Below are 20,569 nucleotides of genomic sequence, written 5' to 3'. Positions count from 1 at the left end.
GTTTTCCAAACAAGATGAACCCAAAGAGATCCACATGAAGAAACATAGTAATTAAAATGTTAGAAATTAAAGATAAAAGAGAAACTTCAAAGGGGGAGGAGCAAATACAAGAGAACCCCCATCAGACCATGAGCTGATCTTTCAGCAGAAACTTTGCAGGCCAAAAGGGAGTGGCATGTTCTGTTCAAAGTGCTGTAAGGAAAAAACCCTACAACTAAGAATACTCTACCTGCAAGGTTATCGCTCAGAATTGAAGGAGAGATAAAGAGTTTCCCAGACAAACAAAAGTTAAAGGAGTTTAGCACCATTAAACTGGCCTTGTAAGAAATAGTAAAGGGACTTCTCTCAGTGAAAAAGAAAAGGCCATGGCTAGAAGTAAGAAAATTATGAAAGAGAAAAATCTGTTTGTAAAAGCAAACATACAGTAAAGGTAGGGGATCAACCACTTGTAATGCTAGTATGAAGGCTAAAAGACAAAGTAGTAAAGTCTACTATTTCTGTAATAATTAAGGGATACACAGAATAAGAAGTAAAATATAGTGTTAAAAACATATGAAGTAGATGGTAAAAATGTAGTGTTTTTAGAATGTGTTTGAGCTTAAGTGACCACAGACTTAAAATAGACTGCTGTATATATAGGGTATTATATATGAACCTCACGGTAACCACAAACCAAAAACTAATAGATACCCACAAAAAATAAAGAGAAAGGAATCTAAACATAATACTAAAGAAGGTCTTAACAGTTTTTAGAGTACGGATCTTCTATCTACTTGACTAAATTTATTCCTAGGTATTTCATTCTTTTTGATGCAATTGTAAACAGGACTGTTTTCTTAATTTCTCTTTATGAGAGTTCTAATTAGTGTAGATTGAGCACTTACTAAAGAAGGCACTATGTGTACTCTGTATATCCTCTCATTTAATCCTTGTGCCCTCTCTGAGGTTCATTTTATTCATATTCTAAAACTAAGGAAACTAAGACTATGAGAAGTTAAAGAAACTTTCTCAAGATCAGATGGCTACTAGGTGCCAAAATTGAGATGAAGGCAGTTTATGGACACACAGTCATTTTATTCTTCAATCTTTTATGAGTAACTTGTTAATTGAGATAGAAGGAGTTGTGGTTGTGGTGTACCATTTTCTTCAGACTCACTTCAGACGATCTTGCAGATTCACTTTTCCAATTTCCTTTTTTTCCCCCCTTGGGATACTTAGAAATGAAATGGGCAGTAGAAGAATTATGATTTTAAGAACTATGTTTTAAAAATGAATTGAGGGGTGCCTGGGTGTCTCAGTCGGTTGAGCATCTGACTCAATGATTTCAGCGCAGGTCATGATCTCATAGCTGGTGGTAGGATTGAGCTCCAAGCTGGATGTGAAGACTTCTTGGGATTCTCTATCTCTTTCCTTCTGCCCCTCCCCTGCTTGTGTGTGCACACACCCTCTCAAAAATTAGCAAATAAGATAAAAATGAATTGAGAGTTATTTTCTTTAATATTGATTTTTTCATATAATTTAGCCATATTTTTGGAAGAAAATATTTGTGCCTATTCTTTCGTGTAAATGTGTCTCTAAATAAACTAAGAAAGAACTTTTGGAATTTTCCTTAAAATGTATCATAAGAATGAATAAGCCTGATGAATAACTCAGATTTTTTAGTAGTGGATTTTGAGGTAATTAATGTAGTATTTTGGGCTAATTTTGAATGCATTTTGATTATTCTTTTGATGTCTAATTAAAATTTATATTGTTTCTATTTTAGCATTTATTATCTCAATTAAAAATATGTGTGTTATTATATTCCCTTGCAACATTTTAGCTGGCATTGCTGGCACCTTCTTTCAATAAGAGAAAAAGTATGTCAATGATTCTTTGACCATAAACCCCTAGTAAATCTCCATGTCCCTTTTTCATTATCCTCTTATCGGTTGTACAAGATGTAAGGATTACAGCCATTTTAAGTAGATCTCAGAAGGTCGTTGCATTTGTGAACAGGTTGCTTCCTCAACAGTGTTCAAGAAATGTGTTACTGTTTGAAAACGCTTGGATGTTTTGCCAGTTTTTTGTTTGTTTTTAATGAGAACCCATTTCTGGCATTAAAGAGCTATTTCTGCAGCTGGAACCTCTGGTAAGATGGGACTTGATTAGGATGGCCCAAGTGTAGGCCAGGAATTATTTAGAATGTTGGGAGTATGGTGTGCTGCTGTTGTGAACCAGAAAAAAATTATACTTTTAGATGGGTGATAGATTCATTCGTATTTAGCTAGTAAAGTATAAGTTCTGATATTGATCTATGAGTTGCAAGTAGAGTAATTATTATTGCAGTCATTACCTCTAACTTCTTTAAGTGAAAATAAAGTTAGTTGCCTTCCCTCTTCCCAGCACTTCAGTTGCCAGTTCATGTAATAATATATATAATTTATTTTAGCCTGCTTTTGGCAAATATTTGATGATGAATTGCATGCAGTCTATAACCAAAATATGAACAGATCACATAAGCATAAGAGGGAACTGTAAAGCATGGTTTTAATTGGTGACCATGACAATCTGATCTTTTTTTTTCTTTTAAATATCTTCAACACATCTTTCCACATTTTTTTCTAAGTTTTTTTTTTTTTTTTTTTTTTTTTTTTTTTTTTTTTTTTTTTTTTTTTTAGCCTTTATTCATTTTTGAGAGACATAGAGTGAGCAGGAGCGGGGCAGACACAGAGGGAGACACAGGATCCAAAGCAGGCTCCAGGCCAGATTTTTTATATGTATATCTACTACTTAGAAGAAAGTTTAGAAGTTGAGAAAGCAGTTTCTCTGCAGGAACTAAAAGGTTTCTTTTTCTTTCATACATTGTAAATGAAGTGACCAGGTATCTTATTTTGGAAAAGGAAACAGTAGTGCTATCTCAGTTTATATATCAGACTCCTGTGATTACTCTCCTTACTAACTTTTTTTTAATGTTTATTTATTTTTGAGAGAGAGAGTACAAGCGGGGGTGGGGGGTGGACAGAGAGAGAGGGAGACACAGAATCTGAAGCAGGCTTTAGGCCCTGAGCTGTCAGCAGAGAGCCCAACTCTGGACTCGAAACTATGAACCATGAGATCATGACCTGAGCCAAAGTCGAACGCTCAACTGACTGAGCCACTTAACCCCTAAATATTCCTTTTTAGTAAATTCAGTTATATAGGTATTTGATAGATACCTCTGTTTTTAAAAAAATGAAAACTATGTACTTATGTAGAAGTTTTGCATATTTTTAAAATTTAGTTTTAGTTTCAAAATTATTGGACCTTTGCAAAGGTGGATTCATCAGGAGGTTACAGTGTCAATGAATGTAGTATATTTGATATTTGGTTAAAAAAGAAAATCTATGACAGCATGTACTCTTGTATGAAAATTTTATCTTTTTTGTATCATAATCTTCCTTGATGATTTTTCTGTAAAATTTTAAAAATGAACTTAGCCCATTATTTAAAACTATGAACAATGATTTTGTGTAATTTGACAAAAACAAATAATCTTGTCCCTCAGTGTATAGTTACTTTTAATAATTAATAAGTAATTAGTTCTTTTTAAATGCCAAAGTGTAGGGTAACTTCATTGTCACTCTTAGAATTCCTGTTCATAGATTTTATGGATCATTAAGAGGACTATTCTGGAGATAGCAAAGTTAAGAACTTCCCAAGAGAGTATTCTTCTTTGTAAAATGGGGACAAGTTAGAACCAGTGTACTTGACCCCAGGTACATATTGTCAAGGCCTTTTTTGTTTTTGCCTCTGGCAGGTGTGGTCATTTCCATGAGTTTTCTGCTGCTTCGGAGTAAATTGCAATACTGGCTTTCTGAATATCTCATTTCTTCCATCTGTTGATGTATAATTACACAAAATTCTGTGTTCCTAGTGCAGTGTTATTTTTATATTTTACTTTCAAAAGAATTTTACTCTTAGATCTTTTAAGTAACAACCTCTTTTTTTTTTTTTAGGTTTTAGGCATAGACAGGGTAGTATAATGAGTAGGGGGTGCTCCTGGTTGACTCAGTCATTTATGTGTTCGCCTTTGGCTCAGGCCATGATCTCAAGGTTCGTGAGTTTGAGCCCCACATTGGGCTCCACATTTTCAGTGTGGATTCTACTTGGGATTCCCTCTCTCCCTTTCTTCCCCTTCCCCACTTGGCTTTGCTCCCTCTCTCTGTATCAAAATGGATAAATAAACTTCAAAAAAAAAAAAAAAAGAATGGAGGTAGGAAAGGAAAATAGATATTAGCTTTAAGTCCAGGGAGCCCCTTGGAAGTCAAGCAAAAGGAATATAATTTCTTTTAGGGGTGCCTGGGTGGCTCAGTCGGCTGAGCGTCCGACTTTGGCTCAGGTCATGATATCACAGTTTGTGAGTTAGAGCCCCACGTCGGGCTCTGTGCTGACAGCTCAGAGCCTGGAGCCTGCTTCAGATTCTGTGTCTCCCTCTCTCTCTGCCCCTACCCTACTCACACTCTGTCTCTCCCTCTCTCTCAAAATAAACAAACAAACATTAAAAAATAAGTAAAATAAAATTTCTTGAAGTGGGGTGCCTGGGTGGCTCAGTTGGTTAAGCGTCCGACTTCAGCTCAGGTCAAAATCTTGCAGTTGGTAGGTTTGAGCCCCGCATCTAGCTCTGTGCTGAAGCTCAGGGCCTGGAGCCTCCTTTGGATTCTGTGTCTCCCTCTCTCTCTTTTTCCCCCTTCCCCACTCATGCTCTGTGTCTCTCTCCCTCTCTCTAAAAATAAATAAACGTTAAAAAAAAAAGTTTTATAAGGGGACACCTGGGTGGCTCAGTAGGTTGAGTATCCTACTTCGGCCCAGGTCATAAACTAAAGACTCATGAATTCAAGCCCCACTTTCAGGCTCGGTGCTGACAGCTCAGAGCCTGGAGACTGCTTTGGATTCTGTGTCTTCCTTTTCTCTCTTCCCTTTCTTTCTGCCCCTCCCCTGCTTGTACTTGCTCTCTCTTGCTCTCTCTCTCTCTTAAAATTAAATAAACATTAAAAAAAAAAAAACCATAGTTCTCACAATGACATAATCTGACCATTTTTTCTTTGATTTTATCTCCTACTACTCTCTTATTATTCTCCCCTTCATTAACTCCATTTCAGCCACTCTGATCTTCTTTGTTTTCCTTGAGCTTGCTAAGCAAGCTTTCATCTTGAGGCCTTGTTCTCTAGAAAGTTTTTTCTCTGTGATTTGTCCCCTTGCCTCCTTCAGATCTCTACTCTTATACCACCCTCACAGTGTGATCTTACACCCTGTTTAACTCCATGGTATGCCTCTATCAAGGCCCTGTTGGGCCATGGTATGCTTCTTCATTTATTCAGATCTGTAATATTAGTTACAAAGTGTTCTTCATAAAAGTTTCATTTATATCTTAAAGTTTACTTTTAGATATTTGTTTCTTGTGGGGAATTGCTATTTTTGTGTTTTTTGTCTTTTATATTTTCTTACATGCTATTAATGTTATATAAGAAAAGCATGGATATTTGTATATGTATTTTGTATCCTTATAGATTTTTGAACCCAATTATAATTTGTAAAAATCTGAATTTTTTTTTTTTAAAGAGAATCTTTTTTTTTCTTTTTCAATGTTTATTTATTTTTGGGACAGAGAGAGACAGAGCATGAACGGGGGAGGGGCAGAGAGAGAGGGAGACACAGAATCTGAAACAGGCTCCAGGCTCTGAGCTGTCAGTCCAGAGCCCGACGCGGGGCTCGAACTCACAGACCGCGAGATCGTGACCTGGCTGAAGTTGGACGCTTAACCGACTGCGCCACCCAGGCGCCCCAAAAACTGAATTTTTTGATATGCATTCTGCTTTACACAAAGAATAACCTTGCTTCTTCTTTTCTAATATTGTACTTTCATATTTATATCTTATTGCACTGGTGAGAATTTTCAGATTCATGTTAAACGCTAATTGAAGGGTTCTGCTTTAGGTTGGGAAGTATAGAAGGGTATAAAAGACTTTCACTTCCACTGTAATAACATGAAATCACTACATAGACGAAACAATCATACTCTTCTTTAAAGCCATTGCATGCAGGGGCACCTGAGTGGTTCAGTCAGTTAAATGTCCAACTTTGACTCAGGTTACCATTCATAGGTGGGCCCTGCATCAGGCTCTGTGCTGACAGCTTGGAGCTTGGAGCCTGCTTCTGTGTCTCCCTCTCATGCCCTCCCCTGCTGTGTTCATACTTGTCTCTCTCTCTCTCTCTCAAAAATAAACTAAAAAACTAAAAAAAAAAATAATAATAAAGCCATTGCATACAAAGAAATCTTAGGAAAAAAAAAGAAAGAGGGTGCCCAGTTGCCTCAGTCGATTAAACATCTGACTCTTGATTTTACCTCAGGTCACAATCTCAAGGTATGTGAGTTTGAGCCCCACATCGGGCTCTGTGCTGGTGGCACAGAGCCTGCTTAGGATTCTGTCCCCTCTCTGCCCCTCACCTGCTTGCTCTCTATAAGTAAATAAAATAAATATTAATAAATAAATGAAAATAAACTTTAAAAAAAAAAAAAGAAAAGAAAAGAAAGTGAAACTCCAGAGAGACAAAGCCCTTCCTAGGTGATCAAGGGTATATAGGGTGTTTTCAAATCTCAGGCCAGATGCTGAGGTTGGGAGTAAGGCTGGCAGGGGAGTGAGCCTGCCTGAGGACAAGTTGTGCTGGAATGAAGAAAAAGTAGCCAAACTTTTGAGAAACCTGTTTCAGATTTGAATCTGAAGGAACCCTACATACAAAGATAATTTTTGCCACTCAGTTCTCTCAGGTGGAAATCTTGCTGATTGGGGGCAGGCTGAGAAGTGAAAAGAGATCTCTTGACTTTACAGTTTTATGGCCTAACAATTTTAAAATCTCAGACTCTTGAAGGGTCACAGTCTCAAGGCTCTTTGGTCCCTAGGTGCTGTCATTTTGTGTAGTCTCAGTTTTGAAGTCTTGCAGTCATGCACTTTCAAGGTCTAACACAGAGATTGGCAAAACCTTTTCTTAAAAAAGGCAGATAGTAAATATTTCAGACTTGTGGGCCATATTTCTGTTTATCACAATTACTCAACTTTGCCATTGTAATACGTTAGCAGCCATAAATTATATATGTTAGTAAGTGGTGTGGCTGTGCTTTAATAAAACACTATTTATATGAACATACATGCAGCCTCCAGGCTGGAGTTTATGGACCCCTAGTTTCAAAAGCTAGCAGTTTCTGGGTTCTCTTGAATAGAAATCTGAACTCAGTTTTCAAAGCATTTGAACTGAAGAAAAACTTAGTCTAACCAAAGCTGCCATCAAGCTCCTATCCAAAATCTGGTATGGTCAGTGATATCCGCCCCATGGAAGTTTAAAGACTGGGCATTTCCTGTTTTCAACATTCCTTTGTATAGATAGATAGATAGATAGATAGATAGATAGATAGATAGATAGATAGATAGATAGGTAGGTAGGTAGGTACTGATTGCTATCTGGTATTCAGTCTGAAGAACATCCTTTAATATTCCTTTTGATGCAGTTCTGCTGTTGATGAATTCTTTGAGCTTTGGTCTGTCCAAAAAGTTCTTCATCCCCCCTCCCCTTTTTTGAAGGATATTTGCATAGGATATAGAATATGAAAATAACAGGTTTTTTTTTCTTTCAACATTTTCCCCCCATTGTTTTGTTTTCTGGCTTTCTTTTCTCTTTTCTCTTTTCTTTTCTTTTCTTGTCTTTTCTTTTCTTTTCTTTTCTTTTCTTTTCTTTTCTTTTTGTTTCTTTTCTTTTCTTTCAACTTTTTATTTATTTTGAGTGGGGGGGGGGAGTCAGAAAGAAAAGGAGAGAAAATCCCAAGCAGGTGCTGTCAGCACAGAGCTTGACATGGGGCTCAACCCCATGAACTGTTGAGATTATGACCTGAGCTGAAACTAAGAGTCAGACACTTAACTGACTGAGCCATGCAAGCACCCCTGGCTCCCTTGTTTCTGAAGGGAAATCATTGCTTATCATAGTTCCCTTGTTTGTGGTAGGTTTTGCTTCTGTTTTTTGCTGCTTTAAATTTTTTCTATTAGCAATTTGATTGTGACTTGCCTTGGTTTGGTTTTCTTTGAATTTTTCTTGCACAGAATTTATTGATTCTTCTTTTCTAATATTGTACTTTCATATTTATATCTTATTGCACTGGTGAGAATTTTCAGATTCCTGTTAAGTGCTAATTGAAGGGTTCTGCTTCACTTAGTGGAATTATAGGTTTCATCAAATTTGGGGGAATTTTCAACTGTTATTAGTTCAGATATTTTCCGCCTTCCCTTTCTGGGACCCCATGCATGTTATGCTGTTTGATACTATAGTTCAGTAAGGTTCTAATATTTCACTTTTTTTCTCTCCTTGTGCTTCCATTTGGATAGTTTTTGTTGCTTGGTCTTCAAATTCACTGATCTTTCCTTTGTAGTTTTTAAATTGCTATGAAATTCTCTAGTGAATTTTTTTTATTTCAAATATTTGTATTCATCAAAATAACAGTTGGTGGGCACCTGGGTGACTCAGTTGGTTGAACTTTGGACTCTTGGTTTCACCTCAGATCATGATCTCACAGTTTCATGAGATCAAGCCCCACATCGGGCTCTGTGCTGTCAGCACGGAGCCTGCTTGTGATTCTCTCTCCCTCTTTGCCCCCACCTCACTTGTGCACATGCACACACATGCAGACTCCTGTGCTCTCTCTCAAAATAAATAAACATATTATTAAAAAACTATCAGTTGGGGGATGCCTGGGTAGCCTGGTTGGACATCTGACTTCAGCTCTGTCATGATCTCTCAGTACGTGGGTTCGAGCCCTGCCTCAGGCTCTGTGCTGACAGCTCAGAGCCTAGAGCCTGCTTCAGATTCTGTGTCTTCCTATCTCTGCCCCTCCCCTGCTCGCGCTCTGTCTCTCTCTCAAAACTAAATTTAAAAAAACATTTTAAAAATTGTAAAAAATAAGTAGAAAGTATCATTTGGTGCTTTTTTAGTTCCCCCCCCTTTTCCCCTCAACATAGTCATGGTTTTCCTTAAATTCTTGAGCTGTTTCCAATAGATGTTTTAAAGCCTTGTCTGCTAATTCCAAATTCTCTGTTATTTCTATAGGTTTTTGTATTGACTAATTTTTTCCTGATTTTGGATCACTTTTTCCTGCTTGTGTCATATTTTTTTGGATGCTAGACATTATGAATGTTATGGCTAAGTGGATTCTTCCTTTAAAAGGAATTTGTTTTCTTTTGATAGGCCGGTAAATTACTTGTGGATCAGCTTGGCATTTTCAAGGATTTTTTTAAAAGCTTTATTAGGGTGGCGTGCCTGGGTGACTCAGTCCATTAAGCATTTGACTGTGGCTCAGGTCACGATTTCATGGTTCTCGGGTTCAAGCCCAGTGTTGGGCTCTGTGCTGATAGCTCAGAGCCTGGAGCCTGCTTCAGATTGTGTGTCTCCTCTCTCTGCCCCTCCCCTGCTTGTGCTTTGTCTCTCTGTCTCTCAAAAATAAATAAACATAAAAAAAAATTTTTTTTAAAGCTTTATTAAGTCTGAAGTAGCATTTACTCTAGAGTTTTTTCCCTTCTAATTAAGTGTGACCTTCTTAATCTACTCCCTGTGTTCAGGAAAGTGTCTCTACTCTGGCTAGCCAAAACTTAGGTATCTCCTAGCCCAGCCTCAAATGAATTTCACTATATACATACATAGCTTACTATTCTGCCAAAACTCAACAAGAGTCCTATGCAGATTTCTGGAGCTCTTTCTTTGTATAACTCTTTCCTCTCCAGTATTCTGCTTTGCAAATTTCAGCTATCTTAACCTCCCAGAACTACAACTTCTCTGTTTAACTCAACGAAATCTCTCACTGCTTAGGTTCCTCCAGTCTTGCCAAGGTCTGGAAGGTGATTGCAGGCAAAAAGCCAGGGCACTGGAAGGACTCACTTTGTTTGCTTTCTAAATCTTACTTCTTTGCATGGGGTGGGGGGGCGGGGAACAGCACATGGAAAATGTAACTGTGGTTGGAGCATATCTGTAATTTTTTAGTCTACCTTCTGATGTATGAGGGGTGAAGGACATTCATGTTTTCATGATGCACCTATTATTTATCACATTGTAAATCCTATCCTACCTCCTCTGTCATTTATTGACTTTTGTCATTTATAGCATCTTTTTCATATTCTTTTTTATTTATTTAATAAGTTTTGAATGTGTAAGTAGTTACCATATCGACAGGATGAATCAGACATGGATCCTGCTGTTAGGATGTTTACAGTGTAACCAGGAGCGAATATGTATATAAAATCTTTAAATCCAAGATAGAAGTTGAAAATTATGAAAAGGGAGTATAGATAAAAGTGGTATAGGAAGCCAAAAAGAAATGTCTCAGTTGTTTATTATTTTACATGTTGGGTTTAAGCAGCCTACTTAATGGAAATTGTGAACATTTTTTCCTGATTTTTAAAGCCACTTTTATATTAATTCAGATTTAATTCTCATGCCATTTTAGATATAACGTATTTGTCTTCCAGAGTTTTGTTTTAGGTAATTATTATTTTTAACAATGGAATCAGAAAATTAGTAAAATATATCCTTGGAAGTTATGTGATCAGGATGAACTAATTGCCCAGAAGAGAAGTCTGAGGTTTTATAATGTTATTTGATTTGACTCTCAGTGGAAGAATCAGACATCATTGATCTGGAGAAACGCTATTGGTTGCTAAAGGCTCAATCCCGGACTGGACGATTTGATTTAGAGACATTTGGCCCATTGGTTTCACCACCCATTCGTCCATCTCTAAGTGAAGGTAGGTCTGTTTTCTACAAATGGCAAACACACCTGAGTCCATCTCTTATTTCTAACCATTACATCCATCTTAACTCTAAAATGCCATAATGTTATAAGTTTGCAAATTTCTTGCAAATAGCATTGTTTAATGGAAAAAAAAATGAAAAGGGGAATGAAGATTGTAGTCTTGAGCTTCCTATTCTACCTGTGTAACCTTTCATAGGTTAGCTCTCTCTGCACATGAATATCCTCAAATACAAAATGAGTTTGACTAAGTTAGTCACTGTATTCCAATGAAGTGTCTTAGCCTCTGGTGCATGGAATAGGGTGGTGGCCACTGTGTGGGTAAAGCTCCAGGTTTCCACCCATAAGTCCACCTCTTTCTCACCTCAAGTGCCTCTACTATTTTTCTTCTACATAAGAAGGTTCCACTGCTATATCCTTCCCCCTACCAAAAAAGATTTAAAAATTACTAGCCTGGAATATCTCTGAGGTTCTTGCTAGCTCTAAACTTTTCATTGCTATAACTTTTTTTTTTAATTAGGAATTCAAAGAATAATTGTGGATAATATCATAAAAATCATATTTGGGATCTGAATATTTGGGTTGTGTTCTTCTTAACTTTTCTTACTTTTGGCAAATCACTTAACCCCATCTGAGCTTTAGTTTTCTACTCTTTAAACTAAGGGCACAGAATTCTTGAAATATTGTCTGTATTCTTCAGATTCCTGGGGTACTTTAGAAGTACTTACTGGGGGAGCCAGGACAGATGGGGATCTGGGCTTTTCCACCTTACTTCAACAGTACAGTTGTGTTTTCACCTTTTTAGAATTGCAGGTTGAGAAATCATTTTATTTGAAAACAAAATTATTCCATTTCTATGTTTTACACAAAGTTTGAAAACCAGAGTTGCCTGGTTGGCTCAGTGAGTTAAGTATCGACTCTTATTCTTAGCTCAGGTCTTGATCTCAGAGTCCTGAGTTAAAAAGTTTGAAAACCACAAGATTACAAATTTTCTTTTGTTTTTGATTTTAAGTATTTATTTATAAAACATAAACTACAAAGAAGACTGCAGTACAGAATTTCTTTTGTTTGTAACATGTTTTTCTTTGCTTAATGAAAGAGGTTTATGGGAGCTCATATATTATCTTTAAGTATACAGTTCAGCTTTTCTCCTTTTTTCCTTTTTCTTCTCAATCTAAGTAAGGATAATAGTAATTTCTGATTATTTTTTCAGTTCTTAATTTTTTTCAGTTTATTTTAATTTTTTACATGCCATCATCATTTTTAGCTGTTACAAGTGATAGAAGATAGAGACAAACAGGCAAATATAACCAAACACAGGATGATAGGAATGTGTTTTCTGCTATGGTCTTTAGTTTTAATTTTAATTATGCCAGGAGAAAAATACTTCCTGAGGCAGTAGGAGCTACTGATAAACAATTTTTTTTTTAATTTGACCAGTTTGTGGGAGTCATGCCTCTTTTCATAAACATGATATTATTAATATTAGGAGACTTGTTGGCTGTGATTTATGGTATCTTTTCCTATTTTACAGGTTTGTTTAATGCTTTTGATGAAAATCGTGACAATCACATAGATTTTAAGGAGATATCTTGTGGGTTATCAGCCTGTTGTAGGGGACCCCTGGCTGAAAGACAAAAATGTAAGTGTGTCAAACTTTGTCACAAAATTTGCAAACTACACAGAAAGAATTAGCATTCATCTATATAAAATCATCTGTGTATTAAGGCTTGAATTTTTATCACATTGTCAGGTTGGTAAATATTAGTCTCATGTTGAGGTTTTCCTGAGGTCAGTTTAAGGATTCACTCATCTCTTCTTTTTTACTGTGGAGTAGTTTGGGATCTTTTTGATTAATAATGGGATTGATTTTCCTGATGAATTTGCAGTTCATGATCAATGAACTATATCACTTAAAATATATTTGACAGTGTTAAGCATTTGGAAAATATATTCTGGTAGTCTATAGAGAATTTTGTGTCTTGCATAATTTAAAGTACAACTCATTTTCTGTCACTTGTATACATTAATATTTTATTAGCAAGATGAAATTTATGATCAAAACATAATTTTATTAAATACTAAAATGGTCTCTTTAACCTAGCTAAAATGTTATTGTAGCATAATTTACAAGCATAAGTATATTACATTGTTAAATCTTAACCAGATATGAGAAAATGGAGCAGTTTACATTTAATTGGAACCTAATTCTAATGTATTTACTAGGGTCATCATCACTGTCTTTCTAAAATACAGCTTCACAAACATGAAATAGATACTTAATTTTAAAAATTCAGAATTCTTCCCTGATGATATGCCATTACTACAGTCTGACTTTATGGTAGATCATTTGTTCCCATTAAAGTTCTAATATTAAATAAGGAGGCCGAAATTTTGCATCTCAAATGAGGTGAATTATCACCTTAAATTTGTTTTTAACTTTTTTTTTTTTTTTGCTGATGGGCTAACAGAAGGTAACTATAGTGATTTGTTTGGAGCTAATTAGCAAAGTGCTGATATTCCGTGTAAATGGAATACTTTCAGTACTATAAAAATCAACTTATCAGTTTTAAATATTAGAAAGTAATATAAAGGCTTGAATTGCCTCCTCAAAACCTGCGAGTTATTGTAATATTTATTGTATAGTAACTCCCCCCCTTTTTTTTTTAATCAGTTTGCAAGGAATTTAACTGTAAATTTGGGTAAAGCATAGGACTGTAACCCAGGTACTGATTCAGAGAGAGATTTACGAAGAATGCAGGAAGCCCTACAAGTTTAGAGGACTTTAATGACATAGTCTGCTCCAGATGAGAACTTAATCCAAATATACTTGCTTGAGAAACTAATTTTGCTAGGTCAGCGTCTAATAAAAGGCATTGTACTTCAGAATAGAAAAGTAATTTTCCTCCATAAGAGTTTCTTTTCTTTAGTTTGCTTCAAGGTATTTGATGTTGACCGTGATGGAGTTCTCTCCAGGGTTGAACTGAGAGACATGGTGGTTGCACTTTTAGAGGTGTGGAAGGACAACCGCACTGATGATATACCAGTAAGTTCTGATTGTATACATATTGTTGTATGTAAACTTCCAATAGGAAAGTGGAGTGGAGAATTTAAAAAGAGAGAGAAAAGGATTTGTTATTATTTTGAGTTGCTATATTAATACTACATACTCAAAATATTCATAGCTGAAGGTACAAAATAGGAAAGAGAATGTGTCTTAGAAAATTTGATAAACTGAACTTATTGTGTAAAGAATGAAACTACAGGAAAATTGTCTTAATTTTTTTTAAAGGAAACCTAAGAACTTATTAAGGTAATTTAAAAAAATACTTGGGGCACCTAGGTGGCGTAGTTGGTTGAGCGTCTGACTCTTGATTTCTGTTCAGGTCATGATCCCAGGTTCATGGGATCCAACTGAGCATGGAGCCTGCTTCACATTCTCTCTCCCTCTCCCTCCCCACCCCCCCCCCCCACATGCACACACTCTCTCAAATTAAAAAAAAAAGTATATTTGACTGATGGTTACTAGAGGGGAGGAATGTGGGGGAATGGGTTAAATAGATGATGGGGATTAAGGAGGGCACTTGTGGTCATGAGCCCTGGGTGTTGTATGGAAATGTTGAATCACTGTATTGTATACCTGAAATGAATATGACACTGTAAAATAATAATAATATTAAAAAAAATTTTTAAATAGGGGCGCCTGGGTGGCTCAGTCAGTTGGGCGTCCGACTTCCGCTCAGGTCATGATCTCGCGGTCCGTGGGTTTGAGCCCTGCGTCGGGCTCTGTGCTGACCACTCAGAGCCTGGAGCCTGTTTCAGATTCTGTGTCTCCCTCTCTCTCTGACCCTCCCCCGTTCATGCTCTGTCTCTCTCTGTATCAAAAATCAATAAACGTTAAAAAAAATTAAAAAAAATTTTTAAATAAAAAAATTAACAATACTTGACTAAAATATAGTATTCTGTAGCCATTGAATAATAAAATGTAACTACCCTTTTCTAATTACTCCTTTGGATTTTTTTTTTTAAGGAATTACATACGGATCTATCTGACATTGTAGAAGGCATATTGAATGCACATGACACCACAAAGGTGAGTCTAGCTAGGGCTAGGATAAATTATATTCTTTTCTGAAAATACCATGTACAATGAATTAGGATATATAGCTTATATACATATTTGAATCCCTTCTGCATCACTTCCACCAAGGGTTTATTTGGACCTACAGTTATAGTACCACGAAGTTGTCTCTAAAGATAGCGCATTCTGTCTTTAAACAGCTCCGTTAAGTGTTTATATATATAAACTTATATTTTACAACTAGATGTCTTGTAAAAATTAAATAGACATAGCCCTTGACATCTATGGTTTATAATATTTATTTCTTCCATTTTAATAAGTTATAGTAGGGCTAACCTTATATTGAGCAAAAAAGTCACACAAAAAAGAATACTTACTCTGTGATTCCATTTATGTGAAGCTCAAAAACAGAGGCAAAACTGATAAATGGTGATAGGTATTAGAATAGTGATTTGGGGAATGCATGGATTAATTGGGAAGGACCATAGGATATCTGGGATGATAGAAATGATTTTTTATCTCAATTTGGGTGATACATATATTCCTAAATTATTTTTTTCTAATAGTATTAATAATGATGTCTCCTGAATTATTTAATAGCAGCCAGGATAATCACGTAATACCAAGAGTAAGCATATACTTAACAAAGAATAAATTCTTCTTATTTTTTTTTTTTTTTAGTTTGACAACATTTATTAGTAAGGATATTATAATAGGTTTATTCCTATAGCTTACATTATTGTAATGTCTTTGTGTCACCGTGTGAAATTGAAAATAATGCACATGTGAGGCATATTTGAGTTATTTTGAGCCTTTCCCTTCAAATTTTGACATGTACCAAGTACCAGATTGGTAGAATGTAGACTACAGTAGTATTACAGAGGTTTAGATAAAATAAGTGACATTAGTTTTTTTTTTTCTTTCTTCAATCATGATTCTAGAGGGAATCATCATAGGCTTATTAACTAATGCTCAGTAACAGAGGTGAGTTTTATAGGGCTTGAGCTTTGGCAGTACAGATAGTCTCCCTTGTTTACCTCTCTCTACCAAAAACTAAGGTATCCACTTCTATTTGATATGCGTAGAAACCTGCAACAATTTCTGTTAGAAAATGCCTCATGTAGAGGTACAATTTTTAATAATTTTTTTTCTGAATAATAAATAGTAGGAATTATTGCTGTCTATGTAAGATAGAGTTTCTACTTCTGGCTCTATTGTAAACTTTAACAAGAAGATAATTTAATTTAGCTGTTCCATCTCCATGTAGCAACAATAATGAAATAGTAACAGTTCAGAATAAAGCTTGGACCTTTCAGCCAAACCTATTTGCTGGAGACAGATTATGTCAATATTATGCTTTTTTTTTTTAATTAAAAAAAAGCGTAATACTGGATTTGGATTTAGTATTAACATACTAAATTTGGATTTAATATTAACATACTAAGAAGTTGTATTGTGAAAGCTAATAATCATAACTGTAGTAATTGAAAATCTTTTCTTACATGTGGCTAGCATATAATGAAAAGAGAACATATCAATATCATTAAATAATAAAAGCAAAAAACATTATTCATCTAAGATTGATAAGTAATTATGTGAACACAAGCAGTAAGAAACATTTGGTTATATTGCCTTTATATGTATATGGAATTTTTTGTACACATTGACACTACAAAAATGCTGCCTTTACTCAACTTATAAATTGTTAAATTAGTTTTGGGAAAATCTTATATAGATACTCATTTTTGATATATCAGAAATTTATTATCAAATTCCTTTAAATGTCTAAGAAGTCTGATAATATTGGTAGATATTTCTAAGAAGGTTTTAGAAAATTGTTAGAATGAAAGGACATAATCCAGAGTCTGCTTTTTTGCTTTCAAAAATTAGTAAATAGGTGGCGACTTCAGCTCACGTCATGATCTCATAGTTTGTGAGTTCAAGCCCTGCTTCAGAGCCTGGAGCCTGCTTCAGATTCTGTATCTCCCTCTCTCTCTGCCTGTCCCCTGCTCATGCTCTGTCTCTCAGAAATAGATATTAAAAAAAATTTTTTTTAATTAGTAAATACTCCACTTTATTCAGAGCCTTTTGTGGTTTTCCCTAGATAACCCTTGAAGCAGAAGATAATGTGAATTATTTCCCAGGTTATTGGAGGATAAAGCTTGTTGATGATAAATTATCCTCATTACCATTGACTGCTTTGAGAGAGTTTTGTTGCTTTTAAACTTATCTTAGCTGGTCTAGTTTTCAGATGAACATGCAGCATCTACTTTAAGTTATTTGCTTTAAAATAAAAATGACCAATATACGTTTAATAAATCAGATTTTACTCAAATTCAGTAAAAATGAGGACATTCTTTACATGAGATCTTTTTAAACATTGTTTCTCTTTCAGATGGGTCATCTTACTCTAGAAGACTACCAGATTTGGAGCGTGAAAAATGTTCTTGCCAATGAGTTTTTGAATCTCCTTTTCCAGGTAGGTTTGAAGTAAATGACAGGTACAGAGAGTAATAGTACCAGTAGTTCTACATCTGTTTCATTGTGTAGTAATAACTGCAACTCAGCTACAAAACCGCATATTATAAAAAGAACTGTAGGGGTGCCTGGAGGTCTCACTTGGTGAAGCATCCGACTCTTGATATCTGCTCAGGTCCTGATCTCATGGTTCGTGAGTTTGAGCCCTGAGGCTGCACTGTTAGTGCAGAGCCTGCTTGGTATTCTCCCTATTTCTCCCTCTCTCTCTGCTCCTCCCCCACTTGTGCGCTCTCACACATGTGCTCTCTCTCTCTGAAAATAAATAAATAAACATTAAAAAAAAATTATTTAGGGGCACCTGGGTGGCTCAGTGGGTTAGCGTCCGACTTCGGCTCAGGTCACGATTTCATGGTCCATGAGTTCGAGCCCTGCGTCGGACTCTGTGCTGACAGCTCAGAGCCTGGAGCCCATTTCAGATTCTGTGTCTCCCTCTCTCTCTGCCCCTCCTCTGTTCATGCTCTGTCTCTCTCTGTCTCAAAAATAAATAAACATTAAAAAAAAAAATTTAAAAAAATTATTAAAAAAAAACTACATTATCCTGTATACACCTGAAAGATGCTAAGCCACCGAAGCATCTTAAAATCATGGGAGATAGAAAAGTAGAATATAGCTGATTATGTATATTTATCTTATAATTGATGATAGACCAGCATGTTAGATGCATAGATAATAATTTAGATTGCAAAAGCCATCATAATTTCTTATTTTTTTCACTGTTGTCTTTTTTAAAGGTCCTTCCTAATAAGTGAGGCAGTGTGAATAGAAAGATGAATCATAAGTAGGCAGCTGTAGAATTTTCAATGTACACAGTCTCTCCAGTTAGGAGATTATCTTGGCTGCAAGGCTGTTTCTAAATTTTTTAAAAAATTCTTTAGAAGAAACAAGAAAGATTGAAGAAGGAGGAGAGAACAGGTGCCAGGAATGAACATTAAGTCATAAGGCTTGCCAGATTTCAACTATTTTCCTAGTTGTAGTTCTTCTCTTGCTCCAATTAAAAACAATAATTTATGGTTTCCATTTTTTATAATTTTTCACAAATATTTAAGTTGACTTAATAGTGATATTTTAGATTCCTCTTTTTTTTTTTTAAGTTTATTTCTTTTGAGAGAGGATGTGAGCGAGCAGGGGAGGGGCAGAGAGAGAGGGAGAGAATCCCAGGCAGGTTTGACACTGTCAGTATAGAGCCTGATACAGGGCTCGATTTCATGAACTGCAAGATCATGACCAGCCAAAATCGAGACAGATGCTTAACCAACTGAGCCACCCAGGTGCCCCTATTTTAGATTCCTTATTTTATTTTTCTTTCCTTATGCCCCTGTGAAGGTCAGAAGTTTGTTATGTTTATATCTCTCATGTTCTTCTGTTTTATGTAAAGAATAAACATGGCTATGCTAGAATAAATGGAAACTGGCCTCTTCCTGATAGCTAATGACTAATTACACACACACACACACACACACACACACACACACGTGCATATACATACACATACATATACGTATATATACACATATACATACACACACACAATCTGATAAGCCTATAATATCCATTTATATCAATCAGTTGTTCCACATCAGTTACAATTTTCAGCAGGGATTTTAGCTTGATGGCTTTATAAAATATAAACATACAAAAATAATATTAGTCACTACTCTAAACAGAAATGACTTGGTAATATGAAAATTGGTAATATGAAAATCGATCAACTATTTTTATCTCATTTAAAATAATATCCTTATTACTTTATCTCATAACTTTTAGATCACTTAGCCTTATGCCTATATCATCTTGTAGCTATTGCATAGCATAACGTTTTGATTCTTTTGTATTGTCTTTCCTATTTTCTCATTTTTTTTTTTCTCATTCTCATCAAGAACTTGCAGTGGCACTATTTTTCTGACTCTAATTTATAAATAACCAAATGCTTGAGATTTGCCTTTGTGTATGTGTGTTTCTAACATTATATTATGAAGAGCTAAAAGGTTTTTCACATGAATACTTATCACCTACATTTTAACATTATATTTTACTGTATTTATTTCATATTCAATATGCTTTTAAAACTATATGTTCACTTAGTATATGAGTAAGAAGACTGTTATGCTAAGTTATGCTAAGTTATATTATGCTATGCTAAGCTTTAATTGTTATCTGTGTCTTAAAATTGGTAGAGTTAGTTGGTAAGTCTAGTGATAAAAGCTTGAATTATACTCTTACTTTATTTGCCAAGATCCCTCTTGGCTGAGTGTTTTAGGTATTTAAGTGTAACATATATAAGTGTTAACAAAATTGGAAAACCATCCCTGTGGTAATGTCTTTATTTTCAGTCCTTCTTCATAAACTCAGTGGCCAATATTTTGAAGTATTCTAAACATAATCGGGGTGTTCTGTCTTGTGCATTATCAAAAAGTATCAAATTTTAAAGAGTGTGGTAGACAGAATAATGCCCACCACAACCACCACGTTATCCATGCCCTAATCCCTAGAACCTGTGCATATGTTATCTTACATGGTAAAAGGGACTTTGTAGATGTATTGGACTAAGGACTCTGAGATAGGGAGATTAGCCTAGCAGATGGGTCTAATTCAAATGAGTCCTTAAAAGTAGAGGACCTTTTCCAGCGGTGGTCAGAGGGAGGGAGGGAGGGAAAGGAAGAAAGAGAGAGAGAGATGACGTTGGAGGAAAAGTTAGAGATGCAAACTTGTTGGCTTTGAGATAGAGGAAGGGGCCATGAACAAAGTAATGTGGGTGAACTCTAGAACTGGAAAAGGCAAAGAAGTGTGTTCTTTTCATCTCCAGAAAGGAATGCAGCTCTGCTGACACCTTGATTTTTGAATTAGTGAGACCCGTGTCTAGCTTTTGACCTACAGAACCATAAGATAATGAAGTTACTTTGTGTTAAGATGCTGAATTTGTGATAATTTGTTATAGAAGCAATAAAAAAAACCAATGCAGAGGGAGATAATCCATATTTATGGATTGGAAGGCTCAGCATCTTGAAGATGTCAGTGTCAGTTCCCTTTAAATTGGTTTGTAGACATTCAGTGCAATCCCAATTAAAATTGCACTGGCATTCTTCTCAGAGCTAGAATAAACAATCCTAAAATTTGTATGGAACCACAGAAGACCCCAAATAGCCAAAGTA

The 20,569-nt window shown here is 35.5% G+C and overlaps 1 protein-coding gene across 2 annotated transcripts in view; it reads left to right on the top strand.

Annotated features, from left to right (window-relative positions):
• Window positions 1–20,569, top strand: part of USP32 (ubiquitin specific peptidase 32) — a 238,615-nt gene that overhangs the window by 137,254 nt on the left and 80,792 nt on the right. For both annotated transcript variants that reach the window (XM_027034284.2, XM_027034285.2), the window contains exons 6-10: window positions 10,665–10,796; window positions 12,336–12,443; window positions 13,732–13,847; window positions 14,832–14,894; window positions 17,278–17,361. In XM_027034284.2, the coding sequence (XP_026890085.1) occupies window positions 10,665–10,796; window positions 12,336–12,443; window positions 13,732–13,847; window positions 14,832–14,894; window positions 17,278–17,361 (503 nt within the window). The remainder of the gene's footprint in view (window positions 1–10,664; window positions 10,797–12,335; window positions 12,444–13,731; window positions 13,848–14,831; window positions 14,895–17,277; window positions 17,362–20,569) is intronic.

The sequence above is a fragment of the Acinonyx jubatus genome, chromosome E1 (genome assembly GCF_027475565.1).
Source record: "Acinonyx jubatus isolate Ajub_Pintada_27869175 chromosome E1, VMU_Ajub_asm_v1.0, whole genome shotgun sequence".
Classification (NCBI taxonomy): domain Eukaryota; kingdom Metazoa; phylum Chordata; class Mammalia; order Carnivora; family Felidae; genus Acinonyx; species Acinonyx jubatus.
Note: the sequence above shows the minus strand (reverse complement) of the source record. Positions and strands in the feature narration are given on the sequence as shown.